The sequence below is a fragment of the Salmo salar genome, chromosome ssa28 (genome assembly GCF_905237065.1).
Source record: "Salmo salar chromosome ssa28, Ssal_v3.1, whole genome shotgun sequence".
NCBI lineage: Eukaryota > Metazoa > Chordata > Actinopteri > Salmoniformes > Salmonidae > Salmo > Salmo salar.
Window position 1 is genome coordinate 16,131,240 of NC_059469.1, and position 12,883 is coordinate 16,144,122.

Genomic DNA, 12,883 nt, shown 5'->3' on the forward strand with positions numbered 1-12,883 from the left:
AGACCCCTGGTGGCATGTCTGGTGGGGTAAGTGTGTGTCAGAGCTGTGTGTATGTTGACTATGCAAACAATTGGGGATTTTCAACACATTAATGTTTCTTATTAAAAGAAGTGATGCAGTCAGTCTCTCCTCAACTCTTAGCTAAGAGAGACTGACATGCATAGTATTTATATCAGGCCTCTGATTACAAGGAAGAGGAGGTCTTTCCTTGCAGCACTGGACCACACGACTGGACAATAATCAAGATTAGACTAAACTAGAGCCTGCAGAACTTGCTTTTTGGAGTGTGGTGTCAAAAAAGCAGAGCATCTCTTTATTACAGACAGACCTCTCCCCATCTTTACAACCATTGAATCTATATGTTTTGACCATGACAGCTTACAATCTAAGGTAACGCCAAGTAATTTAGTCTCCTAATTTCTTAATCAAAATTACAGATGGCCTCTTATCCACTCATCACTTTTTAATGCCATAGTTTGTACATCTCAATTGACAGTAGAAATCACATTTGTTGAGGCAAGTCAGCCATATCAGCTATGTTTTTTAAAACAGGCAGTAAATGAGGCTGAATTAACTGTTTTGCTGCCAGACAAGGCTCCGCTGATAGCCAGGTGTAGCAGTGGTAAGGATTCACTTGAGATGCACCCTGAGTCTGCTCTGAGTATTTCTACTATGGCTTTTGCTTTGAGTACATCCACTCATGATACATACTTCTTTCCTATTACCCTTCACTTGTCAATGTTCTAAAATGACACCCCTTGACCGCTAACAGCCATTCAGAGTGACTTGTGGTTGAGGCCCGTAGTTCTAGTACATTTCATTTCTCATCCTATAGGACCACAATAATACAATTTGGTATTTGGGGGCATTTGTCAATTGAAATGTAGTGACTTATCACACCAAAAGATGGCACTAAATCTCAACTGTTTTGCCCATAGACTAAACCACATATGGCATTTTGGATGAAAAAAAAAAAATACTTAAAGAACAATTTTTCCAGAGGGAACTTAATTTGTGGTGCCAGATAGGCACATATACAAATAATTAGAAAATTCAAGGTACAGTTCTGGGCCAGTTGGTTATCCAGTTCTTGTGACATCTGCCTCTTGGGTTAGGTTACAACATGGAGAGGCCAGCCGTGGCCTTGTGGTCCGTGCTGCAGGGTGGCTAGGCGTGCAGCTAGCAGCAGCAGCAGGCCAGTGATGACCTCCAGGCAGAAGGAGAGCCAGGCCAGGGCGAGGGACCAGCCGAAAGAGGTGCTGACCACCTGGGCCAAACGCTCAGCCCCCACCAGCCTCTCAGTCTCAGCCAGCGCCTGTTGGGAGTAACTGATGTACAGGCTGACACCAGAGAGGGTCAGAACACCTGAGAAAACACACACACACACGCGTAATTGATGTAGCTGGGGCTCACTTTGAAGCGTGTCAGCAAACCTGGGGAGACAATAACAGGAAGTCATTGCTAATATACCAAATGCACACACAAGCAGTTGGAGAGGGAGAATAAACATTATTTTCACGTAAGCACAAGTATGTACAAGTGCTTACACAGTACACTTGGCTTGGAGAGAAGGATCACCTGAAAGGCGGTAGCAATGGAGGACAAAGACACCACAGTCACTTCGACAGCTTCTTACACATAAAAGCGTAGGATCAAAAGGACAGTCAGCGAAAGAGAGGAACACTTGAATGTTGTATTTTGTTTTATCTTTACAACCCACATATCACAATGAGAGAAACAAGAAGTAGACTGAAGCATGCACCATCTGATGATATCGGAGTTTAAGAGCCATCAGAGTCCTGTTATGTTGCCATGGAGGAAAATCCTGTCTTTGGTTCCGGCGGATTAGGAAAAGTCAATAAACTATAACGTCTTTGTATCCAGCTCCCTGCACCCAGCAGCCCAAATCACCACATATTGCTGGCAGGAGGGCTAGGTGGGCATAATTTTAATTTATCCCTATGTCACCCAAGGGTGTCAAGAGCTGAGAGGGAGGAAGGAGTGTGAGTGAGTGAGTTATTATTGAGTTGACCTACAATCCTCAAATGGACCATCAGAGACCCTTACTTTTCCCTCAGACTCCATCTACACTGGACTGACTGGCGACTAATACAAAGATACTCATAAAATTCCAGAAAACCATAGAGCCATCATGCCAGGAACATTAGAAAGAACATCAGAGGCAATTACAGAGGGCTTATTCACACAGGACTGAAATATTAAAAGTGATCCGAATGACTTACAATGAGAAAACCAGAGACAGCACCACAGGGAGTATAATCAACTACCTATCAGCCTGCTCAATGATTGGTGGATATGATTGCTGGCTACGACAGAGACAACGTTTGTTAGCAAAAATGAACAGGAAGTTGAAATAAACAAGTTCTGGAAATTCCCTATTGACACTGAACTCAGATGACAGAGGCTCACCTCGTAAGAGACTGCTCCTGATTACTTCCGAGCTGTGGTAGCCTTGTGGTTCGTACGAGGCTAGAGCTGTGGTAGCCTTGTGGTTCATACGAGGCTAGAGTTGTGGTAGCCTTGTGGTTCGTACGAGGGTAGAGGTGTGGTAGCCTTGTGGTTCGTACGAGGCTAGAGGTGTGGTAGTCTTGTGGTTCGTACGAGGCTAGAGGTATGGGTCTCTCAGACACTTATAGCTTCCAAGCATCACCCAGGTGGATTCTACACTTTCACTGGTGGATGTTCCAGCCTACCTACAGAGGATGAGTAGCTGTGAACTTCAGAGACAGAGATGCCTGATAAAGAGCTCCAGCCCTGCTTGTCTTACTGATGTTTCTCCCTACTTGGCTGTACCAGCGACGCCATCTCCACTCAAGCTATTCCTTTATTTAACTGCATTCTCATCTAGCCATAGTTATAACAGGTAATATCTGCTCTGCTCCATTCAGAATCACTAGAAGCAGCAGACAAGGAAATCCAATTTCACCTTTGCAATTCTTACTCATGGAACCCCTGGCCCAGGCAATTCATCAATCGAAGGAAATAACACAAATTTCACTAAAATCTACTGATCACTTAATCTCATTACACGCTCGATTATATTTTACCATATCTAGACAAAGTATCTCTATTGCTCCCAAACACTGAATTTATCTATGATATTCAATGCTTCATCTCAAGCTATAAAAGGTATCTAACCAAATCAGCCCTACTGCCTCAAGACGCCGATGGTAGACTCCATCTCTACTTATGGAATACCAATTGTTTCCCAATTTAAATAATTGGGAGTAAATATAGTTCTTTCCTTAGATTAAACCCTTGCCAGAAACTTTAACAGAACGCTCAAATCAATTCAATCCGACCTCGGTAAATGAAAACATATTTTCAGTTGTTTTAACTGGCAGAATATCTATTGTCAAAATGAATATATTGACACGGCTGAATTTCTGTAGTTCAATACTTCCCATTGCCCTGGAAGAGGTGGTCTTCACTGAGATATCCCTTAAACAATGTAAACTAGAGAAGATTAGTTCTGCAAAATGGCAACCATCTCACTCTCTCCCATTTAACCAGTGTGGGGGGGGGGGGATGTTGTCGGGTGTATGGGTACTAACGGGGGGGAATGAGTTGGGGTTATCCTTGTATGCATTTCATTGATCGTTTTTTTTTTTTTTTTTTTACACCTGTAATTATCCCCCCGCTGTCTAATTACAGGTGTAATAAATAAATAAATAAAAAACAACTTGTACATCAATCTGCCTCAAGCTACAGAAAAAAACAGACTCCTGCCCTATGAGCTGTTCTGGCTCGGACAAGCCAATGCTCGTGCAAGGCTACTTACTGCTGCAGAAGCACTTTGGCTCAGTCTGACCCTGAGTCCCTCTTCCTGAGGGGATTGAAAGGACCTTTGTGTTGTGAGGCTTTAGGGCCTCCTTAGCCCTAAAGCTCACTGATGGTTGTGTTTATTTAACAGTTTTATTAAGCCCAAGGAATTTGTTAAATTGAGCATTTGGCAGATGATACAAGACCCTCACATAAACACAGAGACACGTTTTCCAGTAAATTGGAGACGTTTACAAGAAAACATGCTTGATGGAGGAATTGAAGAAGATAAAATCAAAGACGAGAATGACAGGGAGAAGACAGAAGAGCGATTGAAGGATGGAGAGAAGGCACAAACAATAGCGCCACACGTAGAGTGACCACAACAGAGAGAGGAAGACACAAGGCACACATACACAGACCAAATTCACAAGGAGTCAGTAGAGTGTTGTTCAGTCAAATCACTGAACAAAAATATAAACGCAACATGTAAAGTGTTGGTCTCATGTTTCATGAGCTGAAATAAAAGATCCAAGAAATGTTCCATATGCACAAAAAGCTAATTTCACTAAAATTTTGTTTAACATACCTGTCAGTGAGCACTTCTCCTTTGCCAAGATAATCCATCCACCTGACAGGTGGCATATCAAGAAGCTGATTAAACATCCTGATCATTACACAGGTGCACCTTGTGCCAGGGACAATAAAAGGCCACTAAAATGTGAAGTTTTGTCACAACATAACACCACAGATGTGAAGTTTGAGGCAGCGTGCAATTGACATGCTGACTGCAGGCATGTTAATTTCTCTACTATAAGCTACCTCCAACTTCGTTTTAGAGAATTTGTCAGTACGCCCAACAGGCCTCAAAACCGCAGACCACATGTATGGCGTCGTGCAGGCAAGCGGTTTTCTGATGTCACCCATGGTGGCGGTGGGGTTAAGGTATGGACAGGCATAAGCTATGGACAATGAACACAAATGCATTTTATTGATGGCAGTTTGAATGCACAGAGACACCGTGAAGAGATCCTGAGGCCCATTGTCGTGCTATTCATCCCCACCATCACCTCATGTTTCAGCATGATAATGCATGCCCCCATGTCGCAAGGATCTTTACACAATTCCTGGAAGCTGAAAATGTCCCAGTTCTGACATGTCTCACCAGACATGTCACCCATAGAGCGTGTTTGGGATGCTCTGGATCAACAGCGTGTTCCAGTTCTCACCAATATCCAGCAACTTCACACAGCCTTTGAAGAGGAGTGGGACCACATTCCACAATCAACAGCCGGATCACCTCTATATCATCATTCATTGAATCAGATGGTTCATTCATCACAAAACCCACTGATATTGCCAACTCCTTTAATCATTTTTCTAATTGGCAGATTAGCAAATTTAGGCATGACATGCCAGCAACAAATGCTGACACTACACATCCAAGTATATCTGACCAAATTATGAAAAGACAAGCATTGTAATTTTGAATTCCGTAAAGTAAAATATATTGTTTATCATCAATGACAAGCCACCGGGGTCTGACAACTTGGATGGAATATTACTGAGGATAATAGCAGATGAAATTGCCACTCTTATTTGCCATATATTAAATGTAAGCCTACTAGAAAGTGTGTGCCCTCCTACCTGGAGGGAACACAAGTTATTCCCCTACCTAAGAATAGTAAAACCCCCTTAACTTTTTCAGGATAGGGGGCAGCATTTGGAATTTTGCATGTAAAGCGTGCCCAAAGTAAACTGCCTGCTACTCAGGCCCAGAAGCTAGGATATGCACACTCTAAAGTTTCAAAAACTGTTAAAATAATGTCTGTGAGTATAACAGAACTGATATGGCAGGCGAAAACCTGAGGAAAATCCATCCAGGAAGTGCCATTATTTTGAAATGGGTGTTTTTCCATTGAAAGCCTATCGACCATATAAATGGTTATGACCCAGATTGCGTTCCCTATGGCTTCCACTAGTTGTGAACAGTTTTTAGACATTGTTTCAGGCTTTTATTCTGAAAAATTAGGGAGAATGACCACATTGGGGACATCCCAGGGTCCACTCACTCAGAGCTGGTTGCTGTGTGCGACCGAGAGCGCACCTTTCTTGTTTTTCTTTTATATTGATGAAGCTATTGTCTGGTTGAAATATTGTCCGGTTGAAATATTATCGATTATTTAGGCTAAAAACAACCTGAGGATTGATTATAAACATCGTTTGACATGTTTCTACGAACTTTACGGATACTATTTGGAATTTTCGTCTGCTCGTTGTGACCGCATTTGAGCTATTGGATTACTAAACAAAACGCGCCAACAAAATTGAGGTTTTTGGATATAAAGAGGGACTTTATCAAACAAAACGAACATTTATTGTGTAACCGGGAGTCTTGTGAGTGTAACCATACAGAGATCAAAGGTAAGTGATTAATTTTATTGCCATTTCTGACTTTCGTGACTAATCTACTTGGCCGCTAACTGTTTGTAATGTTTTGTGTGCTGAGCGCTGTCCTCAGATAATCGTATTGTTTGCTTTCGCCGTAAAGCCTTCTTGAAATCTGACACGGCGGCAGGATTAACAACAAGTTAACGTTTATTTTGATGTATTGCACTTGTGATTTTATGAAAATATAATATTTAGAGTAATTTAATTTCAATTTGGAGCTCTGCAATTTCACCGGAAGCTGTCGAGGTGGGACGCCCACTGATCCATAAGCAGTTAACTGGCTCAAATAGCCGACCAATCAGCCTGTTACCAAGCCTTAATAAACTTTTTGGGGAAAAAAAATGTTTGACCAGATACAATGCTATTTTACAGTAAACAAATTGACAAGACTTTCAGCACGCTTATAGGGAAGGCCATTCAACAAGCACAGCACTTACACAAATGACTGACGACTGGCTGAGAGAAATTGATGGGGGGAGCTGTTTTGTTAGACTTCAGTGCGGCTTTTGACATTATCAATCAAAGTCTGTTGCTGTAAAAACGTATGTGTTATGGCTTTACACCCAATGATGTATGGTGGATAAAGAGTGACCTGTCTAACAGACTACAGAGGGTGTTCTTTAATGGAAGCCTCTCCAACAAAATCCAGGTAGAATCAGGAATTCCCCAGGGCAGCTGTCTAGGCCCCTTACTTTTTAAAATCTTTACTAACAGCATGCCACTGGCTTTCAGTGAAGCCAGTGTGTTTATGTATGCTGATGACGCAACACTATACACGTCAGCAAGTTGAGGAGACCAAACTGCTTGGAGTAACCCTGGATTGTAAACTGCTATGGTCAAAACAAATGTATACAACAGTAGCTAGGATGGGGAGAAGTTGGTCTATAATAAAGCGCTGCCCTGCTTTCTTAACAGCACTATCCACAAGGCAAGTCCTACAGGCCCTAGTTTTCTTGCACCTGGACTACTGTTCAGTCGTGTGTTCAGGTGCCACAAAGAGGGACTTGCAATTGTCTCAGAACAGGGCAGCACGGCTAACAATAATATGCATGTCAATCTCGCCTGGCTCAAAGTGGAGGAGAGATTGACTTCATCACTACTTGTATTTGTGAGAGGTATTGACATGTTGAATGCACCGAGTGGTCTGTTTGAACTACTGGCACACAGCTCGGACACCCATGCATACCCCACAAGACATGCCACCAGAGGTCTCTTTACAGTCCCCAAGTCCAGAACTGTGACGATCGTCGTAGAGAGGAGACCAAGGTGCAGCGTGGTAAGTGCTCATGATCAAGATTTATTATAACTCAGAACACTAAATCAAAACAACAAACAAAGGAAAACGAATGTCACATTCTGCAGGCTTTACTGAGCTGTACAAAAACATGATCCCACAACTGAAGGAGGGAAAAAGGGCTGCCTAAGTATGATTCCCAATCAGAGACAACAATAGACAGCTGCCTCTGATTAGGAACCATACTCGGCTAAACACAAAAGAAATAGAAAACATAGAATGCCCACCTCATGTCACACCCTGACCTAACCAAACAGAGAATAAAGGCTCTCTCAGGTCAGGGCGTGACAAACAGACTATGGGAGGCTCACAGTACTACATAGAGCCATGACTACATGGAATTCTATTCCACACCAAGTAACTCATTGCTAGCAGTAAAATTAGATTTACAAAACAGATAAAAATACACCTTACAGAACAGCAGGGACTGTGAAGCAACACAAACGTTGACAGATGCACACAAACTATACACACACATGTATGTACACATGGATTTTGTGTTATAGATGTGGTAGTAGAGGCCTGAGGGCACACATTTAAAATGCTGTATAATCTGTTATGACTGTATTGTAATGTATTACTGCCTTAATTTTGCTGGACCCCAGGAAGAGTAGCTTCTGCCAAGGCAGTAGCTAATGGGGATCCATAATAAATACGAAGGAGATGTGTCATACTGCATGAGGCAAATGGTGGTCACACCAGATACTCACCAGTTTTCTGATCCACACCCCTACTTAAAAAAAGGTATATGACCAATAGATGAAAATCAGTATTCCCAGTCAAGTGAAATCCATAGATTAGTGTCTAATGAAGGTATTTCAATCGACTGATTTCCTTATGTGAACTGTAATCAGTTGAAATTGTTGCATACTGCGTTTATATTTTTGTTCAGTGTAATTCCAGCCTTGATTCCATTTCACACATTACCATGTGCTGTTGATTAGGTCTGGAGGCATGAAGAGTCTTGTTCGTTAACTCAGTTCTCCTGCATCACAAGGCTTTCTTTATCAGGGTTATTCTAGGCCTAACTGGCAGTGTCACGGGGAGAGAAAGGGCACCAGTTGAGTTAGAATTAGTAGAATCTAGAATGTCCGTTCCACTCATTCAAATTGTGTGGGGACGCCCATCGGTCAAGAGCTGAGCGTTGGCTGAAGCTGCTGCATTGGTCACTCTTGATTAAGTAAAACAGTAAACAACGCTCTACCCTCAAGTTCCTATTCTATTAGGCCCCTTTTCCGACCAGAGTTAAGCGCATGTAAAACTTACGTAATTCCCATTTTATGCACTTCTCGCTATGCGTGTTCTGACCTTGAACTTAAGCAGGATAGCAGCATGCTATTCTATTTGTTCGGGGTGGAGATCTAAGAAATGAAGGTGTAGCAGAGTTGTGTCTACAGATAAACCTTATTCTGACCTTGGTTTAGTCGCCTCATAATTCCACTTTTACGCCGAGGACTCCATGAATAAGGTCGAGCGAACCTGCCTGTTCCAAGAGGAAAAAGCATATACTTTATTTTTTGCTTGGAGACGAATGTGAAACCAGCTATATGGAAGCAAACTGAAAATCAACATGACATGAATTGCGGCCCCTTTTCCACAGTGAAAGAGGCTACAAATAGCTGTGCCGTTGTTACAAATTTTAATTGTGTGCCCTCAAGTTGCGTGGATGAAATTTGGACCCCCTAACTATAGGCTTCTGTAGGGCTGAACCTGCCGAGTTAATGCATGCGCATTAGAATGTCTTAATTATAGCCTATGCCCGGGCTTTTCTCAGGTTTTATTTTACAATTTGTGTAATGTTAAATATTAGCACTATCGGGAGCCACCATCAGTAATACCCACATACATTTATAGCTTATATTTTGCGTCATTCCATTTCCCTTTCTTTCCTCTGTCACGTTCGTGTAAATTGTGCCTGATGGTCGCTAGCATTTGTGGCTCATATTAGGCTAACGTTGTGCAATAATTTGGGTCATGTAGCCTTTTTGAATCATTGAGGAAATCAGACCACACGTAGCAGGTTAAACCTGGAACCTTGCGCACGGTTCACGACAAGTGGACCGTTATCATACAGTTTCATGATTAGTGAGAATTAGGGTAAATTCATAGGACTATTGTTCAAATCCTATTGTACACTTTTTTCCACCTTAGAATATTTCATAGATTATACTTGAATATGACAACTTTCAGGATGAATCAAATCACTTTTTTATTCATCAAGATATGTAGTGCGTAAAGGCTCTCTAAACCTGTTTTTTTTAATGATTCATAGATACTTTCCTAACCCTAAAATATACCTTATTAATCTACAAGATCAGAGTAGTTTTGTATCTACCAGTTGGTGCTGAAACGGAGACGCATAGATGGCATTTTTTCATTGATCCCTCTTTTCTGAACCCGTTCTCTCGATGTATTCTAGTCTTTCGATAAAATCATAATAAAAAATGTATACAATATTTAAGGGGATGGCTTAAGATACATGTAGTGAAAAGTTGTTTTACATTTATTCAGCGCGCGCAAGGGAACCACGCCTGCAAATCTTGTTATGCACCTTCATAAGGGAAGTCTGAATACCAACTACTGAGAAGTGCGTAGGAAAGGCGTGTGCAAGAGTAATTTCCTAAGTCAGAATCGGGCCCCTAAAGAATAAGGTGCTAAATCCTGGTAATGTTGTCCATCAATGAAAAGGAAAACACTTTCCAGTGTGCTGTCCAATTAATTTATGTTCTTCTCAGAGGACATACAGTACTGTGTACTTGCACTTTCCATAGAGAAGGTCGTTACAACTCTAGCACCAAGTGACTCTCCATAAAGATAATAAAGGATATACTGTACAGTTGAGAAGGTAATCCTCATAACTGGATTGGTAATCAACAGGCTAGGCAGGGGTGCCATCAAGCCATCTGTGGTCTGTTCCTTCCCAGTGATATGGCCTTGTAATGGGGGATCTGTGTACAGTGTAAGTCCATCATCATCCATCTCTCTCAACCTAGTTCTCTCTCTACAAACCTTTATATTTACAATCTCTCCATACCCTAATTTCTCTTGTTTAAATCCCAAACACTAATCTCTTCATCTCCCTCAAATGTAAAGCCCATAACCCCACCTCTCTCCATCCTTAAGTCCAATAACCTCCACCTCTTTCTCCTCCTCTAAAGCTGGCTTAAGTCATTCCCATCCATATTTTGCTCTCCAGTACCTCCCCTCTTCTATTCTCTCCACCCCCCCCCCCCCCCCCCCTCACTCTATTACACAAATGACTTATTTCAGTGGATATAACCAAATCATTGCTCTCCTCAGCAGTCCCCTTTCATCAAAATGAAATTAGGCAGTGAAAGTGTTTGAAACCAGAGGGATATTGCAGTGTTGGCCATCCCCAAAGATCAGTAACAGATATACTAATACCGGTAATCCATCTACTATCTGGGAGGCAAGCAAACCAACATTTCCACTAAGTACAGGAGAGAGATGGACTGGCGGGCAGTGGAGAGAACATCAATCTTAAAATATTCTCCCTTCCTCGGTGGTCAAATCAAACCCATTATTATCAGCCTAGCTCCAACCACATGGAGATAGTTTAGTGTGTGTGGAGACTGACATTGTGGTAAATAACATTACCGACAATAAGACCTTTCCAAGTCGTTCTGTGATGCAGAGCCAGATGGTGTGAGAGCGTCTGTATCTGTGCTCCAATTAACCACACCACCACCCTCTCACTTCAACTGTGAAACTAGAGGGGTGAATCTCAATTATCTAAAATGACCTTGATGCCTCTTGTACGATTGAGATGCACACAACTCTAAGTGAATGGGCTGGCTCTAAAGCAATGTTTCCCAACTCCAGTACCAAGTAACCCCAACAGCACATATTTCTGTTGTAGCCTGAGACAAACTCACCTAAATCAACTCATTGAGGGCTTGATGATTAATTGACAAGTTGAATCAGGTGTGCTTGTTCAGGGCTCCATCAAACATGTGTGCTGTTGGGGTTACTTGGTACTGGAGTTGGGAAACATTGCTCTAAAGCAGGGGTGGGCAACTCCAGTCCTCGGGGGCCTGATTGGTGTCACTTTTTCTCCATCTCTAGCAAACACAGCTGATTAATCAAATTGCATTCTAAACTGAAGATCATGATTAGGTGATTAGGTGTGTTAGCTGGGGCAAAACTGTGACACCGATCAGGCCCTCAAGGAATTGCCCACCCCTGTTCTAAAGACTTTATGGATGGGAGTATGTTGCATAGGAGTGCATTTGGACATGTAGGTGTCAGGTAGCCTTGCCCTTGTCCCAGATCTCCTTGTGCTATCATGTCAACTTCGTGTCATGCCAAACATGACAATGAGTAACAAGGCGTTGGCATGGTAGCACAAACAGACTAGCACTAAGACTAGGAGTTAGGGCCCTAAGGATGAGTGATGATGGAGGACACTTACTGCAGAGGATGAGATAGGAGGCGGTGCCAGTGAGGAGTGTGGGGCTCCGGGCCAGGGAACTGATCAATCCACAGATGCCTCCGAACACCAGCAGGACCAGGCTTAGAGGCAATAGGACCACAATCGCACTGTGCATGTCTGGGGAAACACACAATATTCCAACCATAGGAGCACTTCTATCACCAACACTTGAGACACAGATAGAGGCTTCATCAATAAGGGAATCTATTAAAAATAGCAATAGCTGTAAATGTTTTATTCTATAATGTCTTGTTTAATAAGGTGATAATGGACAGGTAACTCACTCAACATGTGCATCTCAGGTTCAGAGTAGTTGGGGGAGTTAAATGTGTAAGAATACACCTTCTGACCTGAAAAGATGGATAAACACATTCAGAGGACCATATGGATTATCCACGGATTTTATTCCGTTTTCATTGTGACAATTAAACAGTGTTTTGCTACTGGAAAAATGACAACAAATAATCCTACCTGATACTATAAAAGCCATCCATCTAAGAAATGCATTGGTTTCAAATTACTTAATCCAAATGCATACCTTCATAAGTTAGCCACAGTCCGGAATGGGAATCCGAAACGTCTGTATCGGTCCGGTTGGTTCTGTTCACCGCAATAATGTACCAGTAGTCGCTCCCGATCGCCGTAGCCAGAAACGCGAAACTGAGGATACCGAAGATGCCAGCGGTGATCACCAGAGAACTAAAGGACAGCTTCATCTCGTCTGATTGATGTAAATTACAGTATTTGCTCAGATAAAAAAAAAACGTGTGCTTCGATTCAACTCCCAACCGGTATAGGGACTGGTAACATGCCCTATTTGTACGCACTATTTATGTGGTTGACTAGAGGGGTAAATGCCAGTAAAAGGCGAAAGTACTTCAGATTATAGTGAAGTAAATTAT

At 42.2% G+C, this 12,883-nt stretch overlaps 1 protein-coding gene across 1 annotated transcript in view; it reads right to left on the bottom strand.

Annotated features, from left to right (window-relative positions):
* Positions 1-12,883, bottom strand: part of tmem235b (transmembrane protein 235b) — a 25,406-nt gene continuing 12,523 nt past the window's right edge. Inside the window, exons 2-5 of the mRNA XM_045710413.1 lie at positions 12,520-12,641; positions 12,266-12,331; positions 11,961-12,098; positions 1-1,365 (exon numbers count right to left, since the gene is read on the bottom strand). Of these exons, the coding sequence (XP_045566369.1) occupies positions 1,112-1,365; positions 11,961-12,098; positions 12,266-12,278 (405 nt within the window). The 5' untranslated portion in view covers positions 12,279-12,331; positions 12,520-12,641 and the 3' untranslated portion in view covers positions 1-1,111. The remainder of the gene's footprint in view (positions 1,366-11,960; positions 12,099-12,265; positions 12,332-12,519; positions 12,642-12,883) is intronic.